Raw genomic sequence first — 27,660 nt, 5'->3', positions numbered from 1 at the left:
GCACCTGCAGTTAGGCAACAACTTGACTCACTTCTGAGACCAGTTGCCTGGGAGTATTTCACAGGTTTTCTCATTTTAAAAGTTTCCATAAATGTGGGTGGATGCCATCAAGGGTTTTGCCTAACTGGGGGTTTTTAGAGGGACCCTTTTCAATTTTATTCTCATGTGTCAATGACGCACACCAGTGTGGTCATGTCATGGGAACAGAAACACTGAAAAAGGGTAAGGACCCTTCACTGTTTTGGATCGTGTTCAAATTTCGTCAAATGGTTTTGAATGGTCCCTAGTGGTTCCAACCATTAGACAAGAGCAAAAAATTGTAGTCGTACTCCATTCCAAAGGATTGGGATCACGTCCAAAGAGTATACAGCCCCACAATGCCCTCCAGGAGGACTGTAACGTTTGAGGATGTTAGCATAGGCAAAGGTTGTCAAGAATGTCTTCCTGTTGCTCATTACATTGTGACCTGCATTTTTAACCATGATGACACCCTTTGTACCACCCTCTGAGCTGAGGTCTTTTAATTTCAATTATGAGTGGTGGTATCTGTGAAATATTTTCTGTGGGCATCTACAAGAAAACTGCTTGATATCAACACTGGGTGTCACGATTTTGACCTCCATCACAGTAGTGTCAAAAGAAGGGGTGAAATCTGGGTAAGAGGAGCTGTGGTGACCTGTTCCTTGTGTGACATATCAAAATTAGTGTTAGGCATAATTTTTTGTGAAATTTGGTGCCAATGTGGTGGAATGGGAGTGTCATGTTATGCTTTATTACAAAGTTGTTTATGAGAAGGAACTTTTCTCAGTGTCTGCAACATCGTAGACTAAAGGAAAGTTTTTTGTGCTATCTGATCTTTAAGTTGTAGATGATATATTTCAATGTAAATAGAACAAAGCAAAAATTGTTAGTATTTAAAGAAAACTTGTGTGCAGCTACTGCTGGTACTTGTCAACAACACAATTTGCAACTAGAATATTTTCCCATTGTGGAAACAAAATGGTTTTATATGTGCTAAGCCACATAAATGAGTGGCCATGTGTGATCTGGAAGGGATCTGAATACCATTTCATTGTTCTTGTACCCTGAAAAAAATTGGGAGGGCTTGTTCCCTGAAGAAACATGTTATTTTTAATAGAAGTTTAAATTCACATTCAGCCATCCAGGTTTAGGTTTTCAGTTATGATCCAAAATCGCTTGAGGCAAGTGCTGGAATGGTTCTTCTGAAAAGGTCATGGCTGGATTCCTGCTCCAACCTAGTTCGAACTGGACTTGTGAATCACCTTGTCACTGATAGGCTATTAAATCCCAGTCTCTTCTTTTTTCCATCCCGTGACTTTTTTTTCCCCAAAAGTTGTAGTTTACGTGATTCACAAACACTGGAATAGTTACCTTTTCTCTCTCAATGCATTTATAGAAATCGTCATTAGTAAATGTTTATTCCAAGCATCATGAACACCTGGCAGTGTAAACTACTAGAGGCAGGAAGAGAGACGCCCCTTTTCAGTCATTGATGATGAAAAATTTCTGTACTGTGGCTGCTTATCTCTCTCCAGTTATAATGGTAAATGGTAGTCTGTCTCTCTGAAAATGAACTCTTAACTCGTGAGGAATAATACGTTTGTATTGTTTATGGTCAGTAGCTATGAAATTTGAAATCCAGCATAAGCTTCCTGCTAATGCCAAACTATTATGTTATGGTGTGACTTGTAGAAGTGTCCAGCATAACCAATGCTGTTGAACAGTGATAAAAACTCCTGTTACTTTAGTGTCTATGTAATTTGCTTCACTCCCTGTGTCAACTTCTATTTTTAAATATGTAAACTCTTATCATCTGTTCTGAATATCTTGGTGTATGCTGTTTGAGAGACAGAGTGGTAGTTTTGTTGGAGCAGCAAATTATGGTCATAATGTAGAAACCTTCACATTATTTTTCAAAAGTAAGTTAGAACAACACATACAACGTAAACTGTGATGGCCAGCTGTGGAATGGAATTCAGATCTTCCAAAATATAAGTCCAGTGTCTAATTACTGATTCACCTCACTTAATTTCAACTTTGTAGAAGCCTACTGCCTAGTCACCAGGGACTTAACTATAAGCTGTAGGTCTGGCATGAACGAAATATCAAATCCTGATGTTCCTTCCTTCCTTCCTTCCTTCCTTCCTTCCTTCCTTCCTTCCTTCAATAGTTGAAGGAAATGCCATCTAATTGCCAGTTAGTTTTCTTCTTATGGTCACTGATATTAATTTTGAGTGAATCCATGTTATTAACTACAAATGATATATTTTCATTGGGAGTCTGTGTTAGAGTTTTCAGACTCTTGAAACGTCAATTTCACAGACTGACAGCAAAATTGAACATGTGCCCTTTTCTGGGCTAATAGTATTTAATGGCAAAGATTTATTCTGGAATATATTACCATTGGAAATAATGGAATGAAAATAAGCTATCATGTTTCAGGTTCAGTAACAGAAGTGTGTTTTAATAGTGCCACAGTGTTTCCACTGTGTATTAAGTGTGCTTGCAATCCATCTTCACTCTCAGGAATTTAAAATGTTTGTTTTCACTGATTATATGCTAGGAGACAGTTTTGCATGATTTGTGTGTAGAAAATTGTATACAGTGTGTTTCTTTCTTGTTCTTCTTCTTCTTCTTCTGCTTCTTTTTTAAGTGACAGTGTTTTCCATAACGAATTAGGCCTATTTATGAATAAAGGCGATGACTCACCAAAAGATAGAAGCAGTGCATATCCAAAATCTTGTTCATTACGTTATTTACTTTACACTCAGAATATTTCACAATAACATATTTTTAATCTGCAGATACAGATGAAACAAGAAATTGTCTGTTAAGTTTAGTGCGCCATTGTTAATGTGTATCAGGAAAAATACCCAAGAGCAGATCAGTGACCCTTCTCAGTCAGATTTAAATTCATCGCCTGTTTATTGATGCTGGAGAACAACTTTTACTGATTCATTTCTAGGTACGAAGAGTACCATTGGTGAGCTCTTCATCTAATACTGTAATAATATTATTTATGCCAAAATGTGGCATGTCCCATACAATTTCATTAAACCAAAATAAATAATTGCTATCTACATACTTTCATTTAGTGCTGATACTCTGTCAGACACAAAAGTGTCTTGCCTCTGAAATCAATAATTGGTTTTAATGTGAATTGCCAATCAAAGAACCTGTCGTGAGTGTAAGCAATAAAATTATGGTCTTCAAAATACATGCAATGGCTGCTACAGTAATTTTTGTAAACAAAAGTGACCAGTAATGATCGTGTGATTGAAACTTGCTAATGCATTATTGTGGAGAAATAGTGTTTCATATTTCTATTTTTTCCCCCCAGGGTCAGAAGATTTTTTATCTGATAAAGCCAACCCCTGCTAACCTGTCACTGTACCAAAGATGGACATTATCTGCCACCCATAGTGAAATGTTCTTTGGAGACCAGGTAAGTCTAAATGTCAACAAGTACCCTGTTTCGGATATTTATGCAGTATGTATTGCTCTTTCACTGTTAGACACTGTAACATTTTGTGACAACATTCTTTTCCATATGTGCATATTTTGTCAGCAGTACATGGAAGAAAAAGTTTAAAAAAAACTGCATGTTTTAAAAAAAATGTCCATTGCATCTCCTTACCAAATTTAGATGGTCCATCACACTGCCTTATGTTGAAAATCTGGATTTCAAACGTAAAATCATAAAGAGATGGGCAGATAAGATAGTCTTTAATGTAAGGACGGATCGTAAAAATTAACAGAAAGTTCTGCTGAACTTCTAAGATAACTTACATATAATCTCCCCCAGTCCAGGTGACAGCATCTTTGAAGCTTTTAGCCTCCTTACTAAATTATGCTGTCATGACGATGGTGCCAGAACAGAGGTTGAGACCAGATAAAGCACTGCTCTTGATTGACTGAACAAGCAATAACCATAATAGCAGTTCAGTAACTGATGTTTCTGTAGCATACTGAATCATGAATGTGTTAAAATCTATGGCTGCGTGTTGAAATGAAAGTGTCTCTGGAATACCTAAAATTCTGCTGAGACTTTATTCGTCGACAATAAAGTTGTCAGTTTATGTGAAACTGCTGCTACTTGACGTTGATAGGCAAAAAGAAAGTTGACAGTCTTCATTGAAGCAGCTTCCCATGTATACAAGTGTGAGAAAATAATACATAAGATGCAGAAGGAGGAAATTCTCTGCATGTATGTGTACTAGACATTGAATTATGCTGCCAACAATCTTACTTAATGATTCTTTCATCAAATGATTGAGTGGAGCAAAAGCAAGACTCCCTAGAAATTAAACAATAGAATTTTCATAGCTAAATCAAGTGTGGAAAATGGACAAATGGGATACCAATTTGACCATCATGAGGTCTGATTTTGCAAAGAAGATATTTAAGTGCTTGAAAGTAATCAGGATAATTAAAAATAATAGAACATTGATCAATATAAATATAAATTATATTTAATGCTTTCAGAACGAAACTTGAAATTTAGAAAGAAATTGAAAAAAAAGTGGAATGTTTTTAAAATGATTTGTCTACAAGTGAAAAATAAAAGGGGTTAGAGGAACTTTGACACACCCTTGAATGATGTGTACTACAGCAAATATCCTCTAGTATTCTTGAAAAATTCTAAGATTATGAGTTAAATAATGCAATTCAGATTATCAATAAGCACCTTATATGCTGTACATGATTTCGAGCATGATTCAAAGGTGGATCAAATGTTTCTGTAATCTGTTTTATTTCTTACTTTTTGACAAATCATTTCATAAAACATTTGTCCTTCCCTTTTTCCCCAGTATATCTACTTCGACATTTACAGGGGCTGGACAAAAATGCATGGAGAAATGCATGCTCGAAAGTAAATGCAGATTTTAGCCAAGTCTGCAGGTTGTGTTGTATTTGACCACGAAAAACACCTGTGCAGTGTACTCAATGTGTTGCAAGTGTCGGTTGTGGTGAGGTCAATGTTCTATGTAGTTTTGAATGCATTGTGTTGGAGCTAACTGAATTAGAATGTAGGCAAATTGTTGGTTTTGAGTGTTTCCATAACTGAGATCCGCAAAGTGTTTGGTGTTTCAAAAGGCGCAGTATTGAAGGTTCATACTGCGTACATGGAAGCAGAAAAACATCATCTTCTAAGTCACAACATGGAGTGTGTTGAGTGATTGTGCCAGATGGTCATTGAAGAGGACTGCGATGAAAAATGAGGATGACAGCAGCAGACACTGCAGAACGGAATGTCACACTCGCTAACCCTGTCGGCACCAAAAAAACACAAAAGAAATTCTGTAAGCAGGGAATTCCAAAACCACTCAGTGATGCAAATTTTCATAACAGGAAAACATGGTGCTGAAGCAGGGCAATGGAAGAAAGTCTTTGGTTGGATGAGTCTTGTTACATAGATTTGAACTTCTGAGTGGGTTTACATCCCAAGAGTGAAACATGGCAGGGCTTCAGTGATGATTTGGGCAGCCATATCATGATAGTCCATGGTTACTCGGCATGGACACCTTACTACCAGGGATTAGGTGACCATTTTGGCTTTTCTGGTCCACCCTGTGGTACAGTGTTTGTTCCACAATGGTGATGCTGAGAAGAGAAATCAAGGCTCCTGTTCTCACAGCTTTCATTGTCCAGGACTGGTTTTGTGAGCTTTAAGACAAATTGTTGCAGCTCCACTTCCCACCACAGTCACCTGATCTCAGTATTATTAAGCCTTTGTGGTCGACTTCAAAGAGAGTGATGTGTGTTTGCTATCTGCCTCCATTGTCATTACTTGAACTTGGGAGAATAGTGGTGTAATACTCCCTTGAAAACAACACAGAACCTGTATTTATCCATTGTGAGATGACTGGGAGCTGATTTAAGTGCCAACAGGTTTTCTACTCGGTATTAGCCATGGTAACGAGTTGTGTTTTTGGTGTTTCCCTATTTATGTCCACCCCTGTATATACTATAGCAAGCCATCATATGATGCATTGGGAAGGGTACCATGTACCACTGCTAGTAATTCCCGTTCCTGTTTCACTCACAAATGGAGCAAAGGAAAAAAAGACAGTATATATGCTTCCATACAAGCCTTTATTTCTCTTCTCTAGTCTTTGCAAACCATGCACAAGATGTGCGATGGTGGCAATAGAATTGTCCTGCAGTCTCTTACAAATGAGAGTTCTACAAGCTTTTTCCATAGAGCTATGCAAAAAGAATGTCTTCTTCCCTTCAGATATTTCTGTTTGGGCCCACAGGGCATTTTCATAATAGTCACGTGTGGATCAAACCTTTCAGTATCGAATCCAGCAGCATGCATCTGAATTGCTTTGATGCCTTCCTTTAATGTGACCTTTTGAGGATCGCAAACACTAGGGCAGTACTCAAGAAAGGATCTCCTTTGTAGATCAGCTACACTTCCTCAGAATTATCCCAATAAACTGAAATTTTTAGCATTTGCCTTCCCTGCAACCAACCTCACATGTTCGTTGCATGTCATGTCACATTCCAATGTTACACCTATATGTTCAATTAATGTGAATGTGCCAAGCAACGCACCACTAATACTGTATTTAAACATCACAGGATTTTTTTTCCTACTCATCTGCATCAGCTTAAATTTTTGCCCATCTAGAGCAAGCTGTCATTAATCAAAACACACAAAAATTGTGTCAAAGTCATCCTGTGTCCTCCTATAGTCACTCAACGATGACACTTTCCCTTACCCTACAGCATTATCAGCAAACGGTCATAGATTAATGCACACTTTATGCGACAGTTCATTTGGGTGTCATCAAGAACAAGAGCAGCGGTCCTGTCACATTTTTTTGGGGCATTCCTGATGATCTCTTTGTTTTTGCTGCACATTTGCCATCCAGCACAACAATTTATTGGGTTCTGTTAGATAAAATATCTTCAAGCCACTCACATATGCGAGAACCTGTTCTGTGTGCTCAGATGTTTGTTAACAGTATGCAATGGAGCAATGTGTCGGATGCGTTCCAGATATCTAGGAATACGGATCTGCTTGTTGCCCTTCATTCATTATTCACAGGATGTTGTGCGAGAAAGGGGCTAGCAGAGTTCCACAGCAACTATGCTTTCTTGCGTGAGTGTGCTTTCTAAATCCTTTCTGATATTTGGACAGAAGCTTTTCTCTCTCAGGGAAATATATTATATTGGAACTTAAGACATACTCAAGAATTCCTCAGCAAACTGTTGGTAAATGATACTGATCTATAATTCTGTGGATTAGTTTTCTGACCCTTCTTGCCTTCACTTTTTTCCTGTCGCTTCGCACTGGGCAAGAGATTCACGCTAAATCGAGCTAAGTAAGAGGCCAATGACAAAGGGACTATAGAACTGAATTGGAACTCCATCTGGATCTGGCAGCTTATTTGTTTTCAACTCTTTCCATTGCTTTTCAGTATCAAAAATGTTTATTTCTACATCTTTAATATGTGAGTTTAGCTGATGCTCTAACAATTCTACATTTGTATGATCCTCATGCATGAATGATCTTTTATACATGAAATTTAAAACTTCGCATTCCGTTTGCTGTCTTCTGTTGCCATACCAGACTGAATAGAAGCCTTTGACCTACATAACTGTTTGGTGTAGGACCAGGATCTTTCACTAATAAACGATGGTGGAAGTTGTTCTGTGCTTCGCGAATTAATCTTTTTGTGAGATTTTGTCATTAAAACACAGTGGGTTTTTTCAGTCCTTAATCCACTTAATTGGCATATACTTCTAAAGAGCATAATTACTATCAGTTTTGAATTTGCTTTATCATTTACCTGTTGTTGTTGTTGTCTTCAGTCCAGAGACTGGTTTGATGCAGCTCTCCATGCTACTCTATCCTGTGCAAGCTTCTTCATCTCCCAGTACTTATTGCAACCTACATCCTTCTGAATGTGTTTAGTGTATTTATCTCTTGGTCTCCCTCTACGATTTTTACCCTCCACGCTGCCCTCCAATACTAAACTGGTGATCCCTTGATGCCTCAGAATATGCCCTACCAACTGATCCCTTCTTCTAGTCAAGACACGCCACAAATTTCTCTTCTCTCCAATTCTGTTCAATACCATCTCATTAGTTGTGTGATCTACCCATCTAATCTTCAGCATTCTTCTGTAGCATCACATTTCGAAAGCTTCTATTCTCTTCTTCTCTGAACTATTCATCATCTACGTTTTACTTCCATATGTGGCTACACTCCATACAAATACTTTCAGAAAAGACTTCCTGACACTTAAATCTATACTCAATGTTAACAAATTTCTCTTCTTCAGAAACGCTTTCCTTGCCATTGCCAGTCTACATTTTATATCCTCTCTACTTCGACCATCATCAGTTATTTTGCTCCCCAAATAGCAAAACTCATTTACTACTTTAAGTGTCTAATTCCCTAATCTAATTTCCACAGCATCACCTGATTTAATCAACTACAGTCCATTATCCTTGTTGTGCTTTTGTTGATGTTCATCTTATATCCTCCATTCAAGACACTGTCCATTCCGTTCAGCTGCTCTTCCAGGTCCTTTGCCGTCTCTGACAGAATTACAGTGTCATTGGCGAACCTCAAAGTTTTTATTTCTTCTACATGGATTTTAATTCCTACTCCGGATTTTCTTTTGTTTCCTTTACTGCTTGCTCAATATGCAGATTGAATAACTTGGGGGATAGGCTACAACCCTCTCTCACTCCCTTCCCAACCACTGCTTCCCTTTCATGCCCTTCTACTCGTATAACTGCCATCTGGTTTCTGTACAAATTGTAAATAGCCTTTCGCTCCCTGTATTTTACCCCTGCCACCATCATTTCCCTATGTCCATCATATTTGAGCTGATTGATGTCCATTCCTTGTTAAAGTAGAATGCTGACAACTGCTTATCTGCTGTTTCCATCATAAAAACTCTTCTATCCTTCTTGATGGGTTCGTTAATTTTAATAACCATTATGGTCATGATGACATAGTGATCACTAATCCTTGTGTCCACAAGGTGAATGTTAATAAAACTGACAAATTGTAGGGTCGGATTCCTGATTGGAAATGGAGGAAAAAAATTCCTATTAACATGTGCCTGGAAATTGACGGTGTGCATGCACCATCGTCCTGGAATGCAGTATAGAGCTGCATTGCATCCACGTCTCAACAGATGTTCAAAGTGGCCTCCGTGGGATTGTAGGTGATAGGTATAGTGACGGCTGTCGTGCAGGATACACATAATCATACTTTGACTTGCACCATGTTGGTGGGCCAGTTGTGTAGAACTTGTACTAGGTTTCGTCTCAAAATCATGTAGAACCAGATCCTCCAAATCTGGGGTATGCACAGTCCACCACCTCCCTCCATGTTCAGCTGTCTGAAAAGACCCATGACCACACAAACACCCATAAAGATTGGAAATGTGTGATGTGGCTGGTGTCATACAATTGTTAGAGCATCAGATAAACTCCCATAATAAGGACGTAGAAATAGACATCCCTGACACTGACAAGCAATGGAAAGAGTTGAAAACAAATAAGCTGCCAGATCCAGATGGAGTTCCAACTCATTTCTATAGTGAGTACTCTTTGTCATTGGCCTCTTACTTAGCTTGATTTCACGTGAATCTCTTGCCCATTGTGAAGTCTGAAGTGACAGGAAAAAAGGGAAGGTAAGAAGGGTCAGAAAACAAATCCACAGAATTAAAGATCAGTACCATTTACAACAGTTTGCTGCGGAATTCTTTAGTATATCCTAAGTTCCAATATAATAAATTTCCCTGAGAGAGAAAAGCTTCTGTTCAAATATCAGAAAGGATTTAGAAAGCACACTCACACAAGAAAGCATAGTTGCTGTGAAACTCTGCTAGCCCCTTTCTCGCACAACATCCTGTGAACCATGAATGAAGGGCAACAAGCGGATTCCGTATTCCTAGATATCTGGAATGCATCTGACACAGTGCTGCATTGCATACTGTAAACAAACATTTGAGCATACAGAAAAGGGTTGTCGCGTATGTGAGTGGCTTGAAGATATTTTATCTAACAGAACCCAATAAATTGTTGTGCTGGATGGCAAATGTGCAGCAAAAACAAAGAGGTCATCAGGAGTGCCCCAAAAACGTGTGACAGGACCGCTGCTCTTGTTCTGAATGACACCCAAATGATCTGTTGCATAAGGTGTCCAGCAGTCTATGACCGTTTGCTGATAATGCTGTAGGGTAAGGGAAAGTGTCAATGTTGAGTGACTGTAGGACACAGGATGACTTTGACACAATTTTTGTGTGTTTTGATTAATGACAGCTAGCTGTAAATGTGCAAAAATTTAAGCTGATGCAGATGAGTAGGAAAAAGACTCCTGTGATGTTTAAATACAGTATTAGTGGTGTGTTGCTTTGCACAGTCACATTAATCAAATATCTAGATGTAACACCGGAATGTGATGTGACATGCAACGAACACGTGAGATTGGTTTTAGGGAAGGCAAATGCTAAAAATTTCAGTTAATTGGGATAATTCTAAGGAAGTGTAGCTCATCTACAAAGGAGATCCTTTCTTGAATACTGCCCTAGTGTTTGCGATCCTCAAAAGGTCACATTAAAGGAAGGCATAAAAGCAATTCAGATGCATGGTGCTGGATTTGTTACCATTAGGTTTGATCCACACGTGAGTATTATGAAAATGAAAATGCTCTGTGAGTCCAAACAGAACTTTCCGAAGGGAAAAAGACATTCTTTTTGCATAGCTCTATTGAAAAAGTTTGGAGACCTCTCATTTGTAAGAGACTGCAGGACAATTCTATTGTCACCATCGCACATCTTGTGCAAGGATTGCAAAGACTAGAGAGGAGAAATAAAGGCTTTTATGGAAGCATATATACTACTGTTTTTCCTTTGATATAGCTGTGCTGCCTTTCGACCATTTTCATCTGCTTGGCCATACACAACCATCTTGGCTTGTTTCCATCATGAATACTGGACTGTTCTGCTACTTATAGTACATTATGTCAACTGGACAGCCTGCAACACCCAAGGAACACATGGTACATGGTCAGAGGAACTGTCATTCGTCAGTGCCATCTTCCTTGGCAATGATGCAGTTCCAAACCCATGTTCATGTTAACCTTTTTCCTCCGTTTCCAGTCAGGAATCTGTTCCTGCAGTTAGTCAGTTTTGTTAATGTTCACCCTGTGTATTGTCACTGTCTGTAACATTAGGTCTTTTTGTGGCTACAAGACTTAAAATAGTTCCATTGTGCACGGGTTGTCAAAATAGTTAATCTAAACAGTTCTTGGAGAAAGTGTTGAGAACAATTTTGCAAGACTGTCTATGCCTCCTGCAATGAATCCATAGGCATCTTAGTCTATATTTGGTAGGTTAAAATTGACTCCAACTAACATTTCATAATCAGGGTTCTTCTGCACTACTGGGTATAGACTTTCTTTGAATGATTCTACAATAATTATATCAGAATTGAGATGTCAGTTAAATCATCTGATGATTAATTTGAATTCACTTAGGCTAGTTACTCATGTCCAGAAAACTTCATTGTGAGTCAGCTTCGACCATGATACACTTCTGGTGTCATCCAGCTCTCAGTTCCAAGTATAATTTGAGTGCTACAATTTTCATGGAGGGCAGTAAATTCAGATTCTTTGTCACAGATGCTAAAATCGTGAGATCTAAAGTGTTTTTACTGCTTTGTACATGATGTGATTGCACTCTCTGTTTTTCAGCTGGTGAGTGTGTCATAGGACTTCAAACTATCGCTTAGCCTGAAAACTACCATGTCAACTCCACAAGTACTCTGCTACCAGAGTAGCTGCTTCCTCTGTTAGTGTGCCATATGTATCTGTCTGTGACTGCCTTTGTGAGACCTCCAGCATACTGGGCAAGAGAATTCTAATCACTGCAGATATGCCATCCACGGGTAGTCAAGTTATTTTTTGGTGTGGAAGGGATGACAAGTGTCAAAATGCTGCTATTGTTGATGTTACTTGACTTGATGTGGACAGATGTATGAATGGAGCTATCAGGGAGGTGGAGGTCAGTGTACAGGAAGGTCGCATGTTGGGCTAAGTAGTAGTACCAGGTGAAGCAGATGGGAGGAAAGGTGGTGAGGCTGTGGAGGAATGAGAATAGGATGTCTTGGCCCTGAATCCAGATCATGAAGATATCAATAAAATGATCCAGACAATGGGTTTGGTGTTTTGGGAGGGAGGCTAGGTAGGTATCCTGTAGATGACCCTTAAGCAGATTGGCATTGATGGCACCATGTTAGTGGCCATGGATCTGCCACAGGTTTGTTTCTATGCCATCCCCTCAAAGGAAAAGTAGTTGTGTGTGAGGATATAATTGCTTGAATGTATAAGGAATGAGGTAGAGGGTTTGGAGTCAGAAGGACATAGGAGTAGTAGTGTTCAGTAACAGCTTGGTGTACCCATAACCTTTCCTATCCTCCTAAAGTGATGTTCCACTGCCCACCCAACCTACACAACATCCTGGTCCATCACCATGCCAATTCCACTCCCAACCCCTTGCCACAGGAGCCCAACCCCGTTTAAGACCCGGGCATTTCACCCACCCAGTACATCCTACTCTAGTCGTGTCATAAACTTATCCTGTTCCATCAGAGGGCAGCTCTGCTGCAATTTCTGCTCAGCATTTTACATGGCATGACCACCAACCAGCTGTCCATCAGTCACCACCCAACTGTGACCAAGAATGAAGTTGACCACCCAGTGGCGGAACATGATAAAGTTCAATGGCTGCTTCACAAACCTTGCCAGCTAAATGCTTACCCTCAGCATCACCTTTTCTGAACTATGTAGATATGAGTTATTGTTGCAACATGTCTTTCATTCCCGTAATCATCCTGGTCTCGATATCTGCTAATCTGCTGTTCTCACACCCTTTACTCAGCTGTCTGCCATTCCTCTGTGCTGGCACCCCCGTTTAATCCACTCTTCCAAGTCATTGTCCTTGTGCGTTACACAAACTCACCAGCTCTGGTGTCTGTGTTCCTATCCCAGCCACCTGTTGCCTCTCTCCCCCACATTTCTTACCCTACACTCTACACACTTGTTGCTTCCCTCTGAATTGTCAGCTACTATTCCCCCTTCTTCCCCCCCCCTCCCCCCCCCCCCCCTGCCTCCTGCTTCTGCTTCCTGACACATTTTCCCCCTCTGTACTCATTCCATGTGACACAAACCCTCACCCTAGTCTGGCTGCCAAACTGCAGTTTCAGTGTCGTTCAACAGACACAATATAGCTGCACAGTTTGTGTGTGTGTGTGTGTGTGTGTGTGTGAAAATATTTCCTTTTCTGTTTTCATAAACAATTGTGTAATAGAAACATTTAGTAGTCTCAGTGAAATAAACGTGTTGCTTGATACACTGATGAAGTATTGTTGTTACTTGTCACATTAACTGTATGGTTCTGTGTTGCAGTCCTTTTTATTGTCTACCATTTTTTTATAACTGATAGAGTTTCATCAATTGTTTTTCTCTCCTGGTATTGCCTTGTGGGGATATGTGTGTACCACCATTAGATTGAACATTGTGGGTTGTAATACATGTCCATTGCAAAAAAGGAGTGAGCAGTGTTCTTGACCATTACCGTGTCACACAGATGTTGTGTGTGTTCAGAACCATAGAAATCTCAGTTGGAAGAACAGTCCATAAATGTATTTTGTCAAAAAGGGGCAGGAAATAATTTTACTTACCAAGCGGCACCACAGACTTACGCAAATACTCATACGACACTAACTTTCGGAACTAGAGTTTCCTTTATCTGGCTAAAGGGAAGGAATGAGGTCATGGGAAAGCCAGCAGTAGCAAGGAGAAATAATCTGTCGATATCACTGCCAAATAGCAAGTGAATGTTACTGAAAACAGTTACGTTACACAGAAAGTTTTGCAACATAATACACTACTGGCCATTAAAATTGCTACACCATGAAGATGACATGCTACAGATGCGAAATTTAACTGACAGGAAGAAGATGCTGTGATATGCAAATGATTAGCTTTTCAGAGCATTCACACAAGGTTGGCGCTGGTGGCGACACCTACAACGTGCTGACTTGAGGAAAGTTTCCAACCGATTTCTTATACACAAACAGCAGTTGACCGGCATTGCCTGGTGAAACATTGTTGTGATGCCTCGTGTAAGGAGGAGAAATGCGTACCATCACGTTTCCGACTTTGATAAAGGTCTGATTGTAGCCTATCGTGATTGCGGTTTATCGTATGGCGACATTGCTGCTCTCATTGGTTGAGATCCAATGACTGTTAGCAGAATATGGAATTGGTGGGTTCAGGAGGGTAATACGGAATGCCATGCTGGATCCCAATGGCCTCGTATCACTAGCAGTCGAGACAACAGGCATCTTATCCGCATGGCTGTAACGGATCGTGCAGCCACGTCTCGATCCCTGAGTCAACAGATGGGGACGTTTGCAAGACAACAACCATCTGCATGAACAGTTCGACGATGTTTGCAGCAGCAAGGACTATCAGCTCGGAGACCATGGCTACGGTTACCCTTGATGCTGCATCACAGACAGGAGCGCCTGCGATGGTGTACTCACGACGAACCTGGGTGCACGAATGGCAAAACGTCATTTTTTCAGATGAATCCAGGTTCTGTTTACAGCATGATGATGGTCGTATCCGTGTTTGGCGACATTGCGGTGAATGCATGTTGGAACCGTGTATTCGTCATCGCCATACTGGCGTATCACCCGGCGGGCGTGATGGTATGGGGTGCCATTGGTTACACGTCTCGGTCACCTCTTGTTCGCATTGACGGCACTTTGAACAGTGGACGTTACATTTCAGATGTGTTATGACCCGTGACTCTACCCTTCATTTGATCCCTGCGAAACCCTACATTTCAGCATGCTAATGCATGACCGCATGTTGCAGGTCCTGTACGGGCCTTTCTGGACATAGAAAATGTTCAACTGCCGCCCTCGCCAGCACATTCTCCAGATCTCTCACCAATTGAAAACGTCTGGTCAATCGTGGCCGAGCAACTGGCTCGTCACAATACGCCAGTCACTACTCGTGATGAACTGTGGTATCATGTTGAAGCTGCATGGGCAGCTGTACCTGTACACACCATCCAAGCTCTTGTTTGACTCAATGCCCAGGCATATCAAGGCCGTTATTACGGCCAGAGGTGGTTGTTCTGGGTACTGATTTCTCAGGATCTATGCACCCAAATTGCGTGAAAATATAATCACATGTTAGTTCTAGTCTAATATATTTGTCCAATGAATACCCGTTTATCATCTGCATTTCTTCTTGGTGTAGCAGTTGTAATGGCCAGTAGTGTAGTTATCATCTAGGTGTCAACTTCACCACACACAGAACTTTTACTGTCTTTTTCTGTCAACTACAGTATCTTGGGTGACCCTCTCTTCTTTGGCTGCTGGTTTGTGTTTCATTTTCATTCCTTCTGTGCTTGATATTAGGCTCATAAATGGCCATGCTTCCTACTTCTACTTCACAGTTTTCAAACGTCTTTTTACACCTACCTTTGACTGTGCTACCGCTTTCAGAAGTATAGTGACCTGTCATTTATCAGTCCATGATAGTTAAACCAAACAAACTCTTATAGGGAAAAATGTCTCAAGTCTTTCAGGAAATAGGACACAGCGAGATTGGTTGTTAATAGTGCAGGGCACCCTTTGATGAGTATCATATTGACTGAGAGAACATGCATAAACCACAAAGAAGGAGATGATATGGAAAGACTTCCAGAAAAGGCAGCTTTTGAATCCCTTGGATGTTACGTACAAAGGAAATTAAAGAAAACTGAAGATTTGGGGATGAACAAATAACTAACTTCATCAGAGGCAAGAACCAGATATTACAGAAAACTTTTATAAATTGCAAATGAAAACAACAAAGAAGAATTTAAAACATTGTGAAAAGAAGGTAAAGCTAAAACGGAAAGGCAAGCAAGAAAGCTTGGATAGGTTAATAACTTTAATGGAAGACAACTTACATTTGGGGACAAGAGTAAACATGAATAAACATTTGAACAAAACAAAGAAAGACAATGCAGTAACAGATGTCACAAGTATAGGTGAACGACCAGTTTATGGCACAGATTCATAGATAAAGAAGAAAATGACAGTACACTGGACCTATTAGAAGAAAGTGAACGACAAATAGGAGATGGAGATTAAAGAGCCACAATAAACAGTGAATTAGACGAACAACAAAAAATTGCCAAGAAATAAAGGAATAAATACACAGCGAGTTAAATAAGCATCTCTTGAAATACAAATTTGATTTTTTGGAACTGCTAAATGAAAGTTGGACCCAAAAGAAAGTACCAGAGGATTCAGGACTATTCATACACATTAATCTTTTTTGGAAGGAAAAATAATGAAAATTATTGAGCCATTTCACTACTGTACACGGCAACACTGCATATAAGGTATTTTCAAAAATAATGATTTGGGGATTTAGCAAAACAGTAAAATATTGTTAGAAATGCAAACTAAATTTTTCAAAGGAAAGATATCCACAGCTTCCTAATTGCATCCCGCTTCTTATAACAGCTTCATATATTCTGGTTTGAGCTAAAAATAGTCTTCATGCCTTAACTCAGTTTCCCCAAAATATTACTTCATGTGACACCAAAGAATGAATGTAGGAAAGTAAACAAACTTGATTGTGTCTGTAGATGCTGACTGTGGGCTGCATTTTACTGGTAGACATAACTGCTACATTCAGTTCTGCAGGTCTGGATAATATACCTTTCATGAGAGCTTAGCCTTGAGACTCTGCTGCTTCTCCCATGTTGGCACTATCCATGAAACAGAAGATGCCAGATTTTTGCAGATGAGTCTCAAGGGTAAGCTCTCATGAAAGGTACATATTCATGACCTGCAGAACTGAATGTAGCAGTTATCTGTACCGATAAAATGCAACCCAGTCAGCATCTACAGACAAAATCAAGTTTGTTTACTTTGCCTACATGCATTCTTTGGCGTCACGTGAAGTAATATTTTGGGGAAACTGAGTTAAGGCATGAAGACTATTTTTAGCTCAAAACTAATCCAGCAAGGCTTGAAGTTCATGTTGGTCTCAGTTTAAATAGCTGGGATTCTTTCACTGACATGACTGTACAGGCAGTTATAATTAGTCAGGACATTTCAAAACACACAATCCATTACAGAGTGAAATGTTCATTTTATAAACCACCCCACAGTTTGTTCCTAACTCATTTCCGTGAACTTACTTCCTTCCAAGAGTTATGCCAGTACCTCATTCCTAGTTCCCAAACTTCACAGAACCGGAGTGTGAGGGCAGGTACGGAGTCCAGTCTTGATAGCTTAGTCAGTCAGGGCACTGCATGCTAGAGCCAAGGTACCAGGTTTCATCCAGCACACAGTTTGGATGTGACTGGAAATTTCATCATGCTATAGTTACTGGCATAAGAGATTTGTGGATTAAATGAGAACATGTTCAAGAGAATCCACAGCACCCATTCAGGACTGGAAGACAGAAAATGTTCATTATATTATAAGCACATCCTTTAGGTGTAGGTAAAAAAAGTGTATGATACCCAATAAGTGGAAAGCTTTTCTCTTGAAAAAGTCTTTTTGTTGCAAGAATTCTTTAGGCTCACTTAGTTGCGATAAAAGAATGTAATAAATGATTAATTTGGATCTGCTTGATTGTGTTTAGTTAATAATAACTAAAATGTATTCCAAAGTAAGAGAAACTGGCTTCGTGAAGAGGATTCTCAGACTAGTTAACCAATCCAACCATCCTGATGTGGGTTTCCTTGGTTTTCTCAAATAATTAGTGGTAGATGCAGGTTGGGATGCTTACTACTAATAGGTCATAGCCAGCATTGTGCCCATTGCTAAGAAATCCGTGTACTGTATGTTTAATATATTATTTTCATTGCTGCATTTAATCTAGAGCTTTATTTTAGAAATACTTAATGTGACATGTTTATGACCTTGTCACTGACCCAGAGATCTAATTAAAAATACATCAAGTAAAATGACATAAAGACTTACTGGAGAAAGTGGGATCATTACTAAAAAGTGGCTCATTTCAGTGACAGTTTAGCACCATGGGTAAGATGAAGTTGTCCAGCAGACAAAAGGAAATTACTCTGTAAATAAAAAGGTTACAAAAACAATTGCTGTATCATGTACCAAAAGTAATGTAGAGAATGACTGTAATTCTAAAGAGTAAAAGGAGGAGAATACTGTTTTTGTGTCTGAGAGATAATGTGGAAACAGCATCAAAAGCTGTCCAGTAATCTCACTGATTTACCTTTGTGACAAGAGATCTGAGGTATAATATTGATAGGAAAATAAATCAGTACATTGTCCATACATTAATTGTTATTTTCCACTATCAGATGCTTTCTTTTCTCCTTAGAATTGGTCCAGTTAACATTGAATTGTAATTATTTTCTACATCCATTTTCGTTATTGTGCAAAATATTCCATGTATTTCAGCTGATAATGAGTATTTAAGCTTTTGGTAATTTAATATAATCATCATTTTTCTGTTTAGGTTGACATGTGCTATAGGTGCGTTTTGAATGAAGGTGAAACAATGTTGATTCCAACTGGTTGGATCCATGCTGTTTTAACGCCCGAGACATCGTTAGTGTATGGAGGGAACTTCTTGCATAGCCTAAATATACCAATGCAGCTCCAGTAAGTTCTTTTATTGGAATATTTTATTTAATAAAATAACTGAATGAAAGAAAATCTTGTCTTGTCCATTTATCGACAAGTGAATAATAATTCAGTGGCCTGATCCTAGTAAAAACTTAAAGTTGTATATCTGAGAAGATAAATGTACTCTTTGACAGTACAGTTTAAAAAAGAATCTAATTTCATCAGTTAATGGTATGTATCTGTAATTTCATTACTCTTTTGTTATCTTTTCATTTGGGGATGTTCTGTGACTTATAGTTTTTAGATTATCACAGAAATCAAACATCTTATAATCATTACTATTATTTTCTTCTCCACAGCTGTTAAAATCTCTGGAGGTAATGTGTAATATTAATGACCTTAACAAGAATGATTTTCCTTTGTTTGCAAAGGATTCTGGGTTCTTATTTTTAGCCAAAGATGAAGCCACTTTTAAGGTATCAGTCTGTTACACCTCAATAATTCTCATATAAATGTCCTAATAGTTCAGAAGACTTCATAATTCAGGGCTTAAGTTAGATGCAAACTGTGATGCTTTGCATAAAAATCCCATGCTAGCTCATGTTGGTATATGAAAGCCTCTTAATAGTGGTGTAGAGTTCCAATGTAGTTCCAAAAATGGCAATTAAATGTGTTTCAAAATCCTTTTAGTATTGTGGTTCTCTTTCAAATGGTGTCTGATCTTGCCTTACCTTGAAAGGCTGCACAGCTCAGGCTGCACTTGACTGGAAGGCTTTCCACTGAAGAGGCAAATTGGCTGCTTCCTGCTATTAGTGTAGTTGAGATTTGGCAATATTGTGGGGAAAAACTAATCAAAGTCTATGTATTTCTTGGTGTCATGCTGAATTGCCAAGCTAAGTTCAATAGATATTCTCATGTCAACTTGGTGAATTATTCAGAATCATTCTCATGTGAGATGTAACACTGAACCAGTAAAATTATTATTATTATTTTTTTACTCTGGAAAGGTTGTTCCATGTGTTAGCTACAATTGCTTTTTTACACCTTGAACTGTCTGTCATACCAAGTACCGTATTTACTCGAATCTTAGCCGCACTCGAATCTAAGCCGCACCTGAAAAATGAGACTCGATATCAAGGAAAAACAAATTTCCCGAATCTAAGCCGCACCTGAAAAATGAGACTCGATATCAAGGAAAAACAAATTTCCCGAATCTAAGCCGCACCTGAAATTTGAGACTCGAAATTCATGGGGAGAGAAAAGTTTTAGGCCGCACCTCCAAATCGAAACAAAGTTGATCCATTGTAATATGAGACACAATTATGTCGAATAAATGACGATACATCTACAGTAGTTTGGTTTGAATCGTAAGCTTAGCCAGTTAAGCTTTACCAGTGTCAGGGGCTCCGTCCGTATTTATACGGGTACCCTTCCTTTTTCACATGCTTCGTCTGGTTTGAATGGATTGCTTATTTTTCTTTGATCTGATAAGTGCCGTTCTCTTTGTTATAGGTGTTTACGTCATTCTAAGCTGAAAATGCATTACTGTACTGTGTCATGGCTTGCTTTTGTGCACGCTACCGCCGGAGAGGAATCATCTCATCAGTGAAACAATGGCAAGAGACTGCTATTTGTTGTTATTTACACTGCTGCTTTCTTTGATAATGATCAACAAGAACCAAATAACAGATTGCGTATGATAGATGATGTTCTGAACGAGAGTATAACGAAAAATTTTCTCCGTTTGAAAATCTTTGCAGACGCCTCTTTAGTACATTACATTCTGCAAAGAAATTAGAGTCATCTTAGATTTAAAAATCTAGTCAACTACCGTGCTTCATTTCTGACTGTATCACTATTAGGCATAAGAATAATATGAATATAAACATGACATGATATGTATATTCTTCCGTGTTTGCAGGTGTCTCACTCTAGGTTCGTAGTTTATTAGGCAGACAGGATTTAAATGAGATAGCAGCAAACTTGAAAGAATACATGGCAAAATGTTTATATTCATATTATTCTTATGGTGAACAGAATACTGCATGTGATTCACAATTCATAAAAGTTCCTATTAGCAACCAGGTAGGAAAGAATTCAGAACGTAGAGTTGGCCATATTGACAAACATCCCAAACAGTCTTGCCAGTCGGCTTTTCGTAGTACATTGAAATGCTGCTACATTCGAAGATTAACAATACGGAATTTGTATTTACTTCTTTGGATAACGTATGAAAATGCAGTGGTCGAAACTCGGGGCGGAGAAAAAAAGCTCGTCTTCCACCTTTTCTTTTCTTTTCTTTTTTTTTTTCTTTTTTTTTTTTTTTTTTCTTTTTTCTTTTTTTTTTTTTTTTTTTTTTACTGACGCAGAGGTTTTGGCGCCAGTATTTATCTTTGTGCTTGCAAAGCATGCCTGTGTAGTGCTACATATATTTGACGGCAGTAGTTAGTTGTGGCGGCACCTACCAACATTTTTCAGAACTTCCGCTTACTTTGCACTCGATTCTAAGCCGCAGGCGGTTTTTTGGATCACAAAAACCGGGAAAAAAGTGCGGCTTAGATTCGAGTAAATACGGTAAAAGGAGTGAGAGTGAGTTTACAACAACATCGTCTGTGAGTTCACAACAGCATCATCTCATTAGCTGTGAGGTACAACACACTTTTCCTGATTGGAGGACTACCTTAGTAGTTGATTCCAACTTCCACAGAGAATCAGCATAATCTGTTAGTTATCTTCTGATTCCATTTTTCTGTAACTAAACTGCATATGGTCAGAATGAAATCCAGATGAAATGATATGACAAGGTTTACATTCCTATTATTGCTGTTGCTTGTACTAAGTAATAAGCTGTTGATACTTCTGTGTCCTGATAGACTACTGAATTCAGTTAATAGTATATTATTATCATCATTATTATTTGTTTCAGATGTCGGAACTGTCTCGTGTGTTGACTAATGGTAGAAGTTGTTGCCTGTGAATTTCTAGCTTGCCAACAATTTGAGCATACTACCACCAGAAGTAATCATCTTTGATTTATAACCAACCCACTGTCACTTCTACTGCAGGGAAATTAACAACACAGTATCATAGTTTAGGATTGTTTTCATATGTTATAATAGAGATCACAATAGACACACAACTGGCAAGACAGAAGAATGTTTGTCTCACAGTAAGGGGATTGATAAAGAGCATATGTGGGGAAATATTCAATGACGTCTTGGAATAGGTCTGCAGTACTGACAGGATTATTTTTGCATAATATTTCAAATGGCATTTCGTCTGCAGTTGTTCTCAACATAGACTGAAATAATGACTTATTGTTATTTATTGACATCAGTGACAAGTGACATACAGAACTTTAACTCGGGCCATGATTTGCAGTGGTTAATTTTTGTGTCATAAATGAGTGGCAACATTCTGCTGTCTCTACATGTAATCTAATTGACAGTAATGGTTGTTATTAATTTCATTGTAATGTGCCATCTTAGTATATGTGAGATAAATAATTGTGTATTTTTTCTTTAGTTTTATGAGATGTTAATTATTACTACCACAGGTTATAAACATTTTTATGTTGCAATAGAAAAATTGCAAGAGCTGGCTGATAGTGAATTCTTGCCAAGCTACCCATCGGTTCTCTAAGTTTCAATATTGGGTTAATAAAGTAGAGGAATGTTAAGATAGTAGTTTCAAGGCTTCACATTTTCCACATAGTCTCCCCTCACTTAAATAAAATTCACAGAACATTCATACAACCATGTGAAACTGTCTAAAAAGTCCTGTTTGTTGGTTACATCATGTGAATTCCTACACTTCGTAATTTTGTGGTAGGTTTGTATTGGTAAAACCAAGTCTTCTCATCCATCTCTCTCTCTCTCTCTCTCTCTCGCTCTCTCTCTCTCTCTCTCTCTCGCTCTCTCTCTCTCTCTCTCTCTCTAGGTAAAGAATTGTTCTTGTTTTTCATTTCAGTATTTCAGTCAAGGCATGATAGGTATCTGTGGCATTGTTTTTGTTCAGAAGTTAAGGTGTGTTAGACAAACGTTGCACACATTGTTCTCTTCTTCAATACATTCTGGAGAATGTTTTGAATACTTGATTTAGAGATGTTGCTCCATTGTGAATTGTGACATCATCATTGGCACACTATAGCTACACTGTCACTACTTAACACTACCGGCTCACAACTGACTGATTTAATACACATATATTGTTTACAGTTGTTAGTGCAAGCTGCCACTGTAATTACTGTGTTGTCGTCACTTACACACCACGAATAAGATCACTCTTGGAACTTTGAGGGATGGTACATTTTGGCTGAAAATCGGGCAGTCATCTTGATGCGAGTTTTACAAGTGGAGATTATGTTAACACTCTCTGTACCAGGCCTATTTTATGCACCCGTCCCTAGAAACCGGGCAATTTTACCAATATTAAAAAAATTACTGCATCAAATCTACTGTTTGGATTGTGGCAAATTTGGTACCATCTTGAAGCTGCACATTTCTACTTTAATTCTGAGTGAAAGAAACTACTTTACAATGCACAGCTTTAAGGTACAGTTATAGAAATCACTTAGATGTTTTAAGAATTTAGAAAAAGTCATACGAATAAGGGAATACAATTGTGATTTATTTTTAACCAAAATTGTGGCACTACATTACATGTTTCTGATAGTATACAGTATTACATATAAATTTCACACAGAATCATATTGTTTTTTAGTGTGGAAAATTTTAAAGCAAGGTTCCAGGCAGAGTGCAACGCCACACTGTTCACATTCGTATCGTGTCTCTTTGCGAGAAGCCTTGCCACTCTGTTTCTTGCTCCTGGAACTGCACACGTGACACACACGAGCAGCATACTTCTTAGTAGTTGCAGGTATGTGCTGCAAAAAATGTCTCTTTGTTAGCCGACCTACAGTTCCTTCATTTCTTGGAATGAATTCAAGTGTGTCGTCTTCAACAAGCTGAACTGCAAGCACTGTTATAAAGTCTGTTATTGTAATTTTCTTCCTGTGCACTGCATTGTACAGCCAAAATGCATTTGATACTCCCATAAGCAGCAAATGGAAATATAATTTTCGCCACCATTTCACAGTTCTGTGCTGGAACGGATTGTACTGCAGGCGTTGGTCTCCAATATCCACTCCAATTTTATTGAGGTTGTAATCAAGTACCTGAAGTGGTTTCAATACTACAGACCCATTTCTCTTAGTATGCGTACCAAATGTTGCTTGATGCCTTGTAGACAATGTATACACATCTCTCTTATCTTTCCACTTCATTGCCAATACATTATCTTTACGCCGAAAAGACATTTCGCCCTTTTTCAGCTTAGCAGATACTAAATCTTTAGGCAATCCTTTCCTGGATTTGTTCACAGTACCAACAGCTCCAGTGCCTTTCTCTGCCAGTTGCTGAAATAGCTCTGGACTGGAATAAAATCGATCTAAATACACAGTGTGGCCTTTGTTCAGCAAGCTGCTGTCAGACAACAATCGCAAAATAACCGCAGACGAAGAATTGTCAACAATATGCTTACCAGCATAAACTTCAAAATTTACAACATAGCCACTACTGGCTTCAGCAACAGCATATACTTTCAGTCCATACTTATGAGGCTTATTTTGCATGTAAACACGGAAACTCACACGACCTCGAAATGGGCAAATTCCTTCATCAATTGTCACTTTTTCTGAGGGACGATATGCCTGGATACATCGCTCCTTCAAATTATTATAATATGGCAAAACTTTGTAAAGTGGATGAAATCCATCTTCGCCTGGTTTTTTCTGATTTGAATTGTCAACAAGATGCAAGCATGACAGTATCTGAGTGAAACGCAAACGGCTCATGACATGGGGACAAAAGTTACAACTAAGAACAGGATTAGTGCTCCAATGGTCCGCAATTTTGGGCTTTTTCGAAACACACATGTGGAAAATAATACCCAAGAAACGCCTCATCTCACTTATAGTCACTGGCTTCCACGAACTCAAAACTGAATGGGGCTTCAGATTATTTCCTCTTCTTTTCTTCTGTATTGTCTGTGATGCATACAAATTTGTCTGTCTCTTGAGTTCATTTACGTCACTGTCAGTAAGGAACACTTTACTGCAATCCAGTACAGAACTCGACTCATCAATATCCACTAGTATCTGCCTGGGTGTCGTGTTGACAGGCAGAGGTCGGTAGGTGTCAACTGCAGTCCACTCACTGTCTTTCGGATACGGCACAGCTGCTGGATTTGAAGCAACACCTTCAACATCATTCTCGTCTTCATCTGAAGACAAACTGTCATCAATCTCGTCTTCTAAAAAGAATATCACATTATGTGTAACTACATACATCGTTTACACATGTTCAACAGATATGTGCGTACTGCACAATTACGTGGAAAATTCGGAAATACGTACCTTCAAACACACCATTGCATTCAGAATCGTCTGAATCACTCTCTACATTATCCAGAGTGTCGCTATGATTGATCAAATCCGCAATTTCTGCGTCTGATAAACCGCGCCGAAACATGATGACAAACAACTGAATGATATACAGACTGAGAACGCAAAGATAAGTTTTAACATGAATTACAGCGCTGCCGTGACATCTATGGACGCATTTTGTTAATAAACATCTGAAAAACGTATAGCGCTGGCCAAACCCGTAGAAATAACGTTGCAGTGTTTTGAATGAAATTAAATGTAGCGGCCCGTAAATTTTACGGGCTTGGTGATTTTCGCGCGATCCCAGGCCCGTAAATTTTACGGGCTTGGCGCTTAGAGTGTTAAAGTTATCTTCTGCCCAGTTACATAAACCTGTGTGCTTCTCAGTTTGGTAAAGGAAGATCAATGTTTGCAGAAGCCTGGAGTCTGTCAAATGTCATGTCAACATGCCATGGTCTACAGTGGTCAGACTACAAGCACAATGTGCATGGAACATTATCACCACACTCATCTTGTGGTAAGGCAGCGATAGCTGATCATTATTTGTCCACAGGTCATTCCATGGATTCCTTTGCCACAAAAGAATTTGGCCATGAAGAGATCTTTCTTGGATTTAATTATTAAGGGGTTTGTGGAAAAGACATTTGACAGAAGATTTCATTATCTGTGATGATTGCTTTCAGCAGGCAAAGGCAAGAGACATGTTCATTTCTTTATTTTCTTCACAAAGTCAATTTTTTTATGCCTAAAGACACTTCACACAACAATTTTATCAGTTTCACCACTGAATTTTAACTTCATGGACCTGCAGTTCAGCAGACAGTGTGCATGCAATAGCAACCTTACACCTGAACCTGTGAGCCTCAGAATATTGCCTTCTGGGAGACATGCAGTACTCTTCCACACTGTCACGTAATGAGCAAAATACTAAAGTGGAAATAGTAGACCAGCTTTGTGAGTGGATTGAAAGTTCCTAGCAAATAGAACACAGCATGCCATTCTTAACGGAGAGAAATCTTTAGATGTAAAAGTAACTTAATGCATACCTCAAGGGAGTGTATTTCGCGTCAGTAGGAGGAAAGACCCATCATAGTATGATTACACCATGGCTGAACAGTCCCTGTGAGCAGTTGCACCTATTAAATATCTGAGAGTATGCGTTTGGAGTGATTTAAAGTCAAATGGCCACATAAAACATAAGGCAGATGCCAAACAGTGATTCACCATAAAAATCCTCAGAAAATGTAGTCCATCCATAAAAGATGTAGCTAACAAAACCTTCATTCGACCAGTACTGAACATTGCCGTCAGTCTTGGACCCATACCAGAAAGGATTGGTAGATGAAATAGAGAAGATCCAAAGAAGAGTAGCGTGTTTCATCACAGGTTTGTTTGGTAAGCATGAAAGTGTCACAGAGATGCTCGTTCAACTTTAGTGGCAGACATTACAAAGAGAGGCATTATGCGTCATGCTGTTATTTACTGCTAAAATGTCTGATGTGCAGTTTTCTAGAAGAGTCTACCCATACATTGCTTCCTTGTATGTATATATCATGGAATGACCATAAATGTAAAATGAGAGAGATTCCAGTTCATGTAGATGCTAATCAACGACCCTGCGCACAATTCGGGAAAGGGAGAACTGATAGGGGTACGCAAAGTATCCTCCTCCACATGTCGTAAGGAGGCTTGTGGAGTGCAGCTGTAGATTAAGATTTAGTGTGCTAAATATGAAAGAGAGGGGTCATGCAGCAGAGATGTATGCTCATGCGCCACTGTGCCAATTTTTGGTATTAACTTAGTGACATGCATATGCAATCTCCAATTGTAAAACTCGTCTGAAAATAGCTGCCTGGTTGTCATTTAAAATATTGTAACAGGAAGTTGACATCATGTGGCTGCAGTCCTGAAACATAGTGGAATACACATTACATCAGGAAGACAACAAGATTTTGCCACAGCTTTGTCGAAGTATCAGGTTCTATATTTTTTGCTCGTTTTATGAGTTACTAGAGCCATCAGGAGTTCAGAAAAGTACCAAGTAAATGCTCCTTTGCTGGTAGGTGAAATCCAGGGAAGTTTAATAGGGTTTTAAAAACTGCTTGATGATCAATGCTTTTTGTAGTGCTGAGTTAAAGTACTTGTGTATTTGTGGGGTGGAGAGAGAGAGAGAGAGAGAGAGAGAGAGAGAATTATTATTTTTACAGTTTGTTTTAAATTGTGAATAATTAGTAGTTGGTGCTGTACCCCAATTACTCTATGAGCCTGAGCTGCTTCTATATCATTTTTGTGTGTGTTTACTTATTGTTTGATGACTGCTATTTAATTTTTACATGTTGTGCTTAATGGATCATGAATACAACGTTTGAGTAGCTCATGACCAGGAAGATGGAAATAATCTGTATAATCAGGGTGTATAAAAACAAGTGTTAGAAACTGTAGGGACTTAGTCTTGACATCAAAACGTTACAAAAAGTTCATATGATTATGGGTACATTAATCCTTCATTGAGGAGGTATGAAAGGATTTGAAGA

At 38.8% G+C, this 27,660-nt stretch overlaps 1 protein-coding gene across 2 annotated transcripts in view; it reads left to right on the top strand.

Annotated features, from left to right (window-relative positions):
* LOC126184991 (lysine-specific demethylase phf2-like) overlaps positions 1-27,660 on the top strand; it is a 173,843-nt gene that overhangs the window by 63,840 nt on the left and 82,343 nt on the right. For both annotated transcript variants that reach the window (XM_049927702.1, XM_049927701.1), the window contains exons 7-8: positions 3,362-3,466; positions 18,572-18,717. In XM_049927702.1, the coding sequence (XP_049783659.1) occupies positions 3,362-3,466; positions 18,572-18,717 (251 nt within the window). The remainder of the gene's footprint in view (positions 1-3,361; positions 3,467-18,571; positions 18,718-27,660) is intronic.

The sequence above is a fragment of the Schistocerca cancellata genome, chromosome 4 (assembly GCF_023864275.1).
Source record: "Schistocerca cancellata isolate TAMUIC-IGC-003103 chromosome 4, iqSchCanc2.1, whole genome shotgun sequence".
NCBI lineage: Eukaryota > Metazoa > Arthropoda > Insecta > Orthoptera > Acrididae > Schistocerca > Schistocerca cancellata.
Note: the sequence above shows the minus strand (reverse complement) of the source record. Positions and strands in the feature narration are given on the sequence as shown.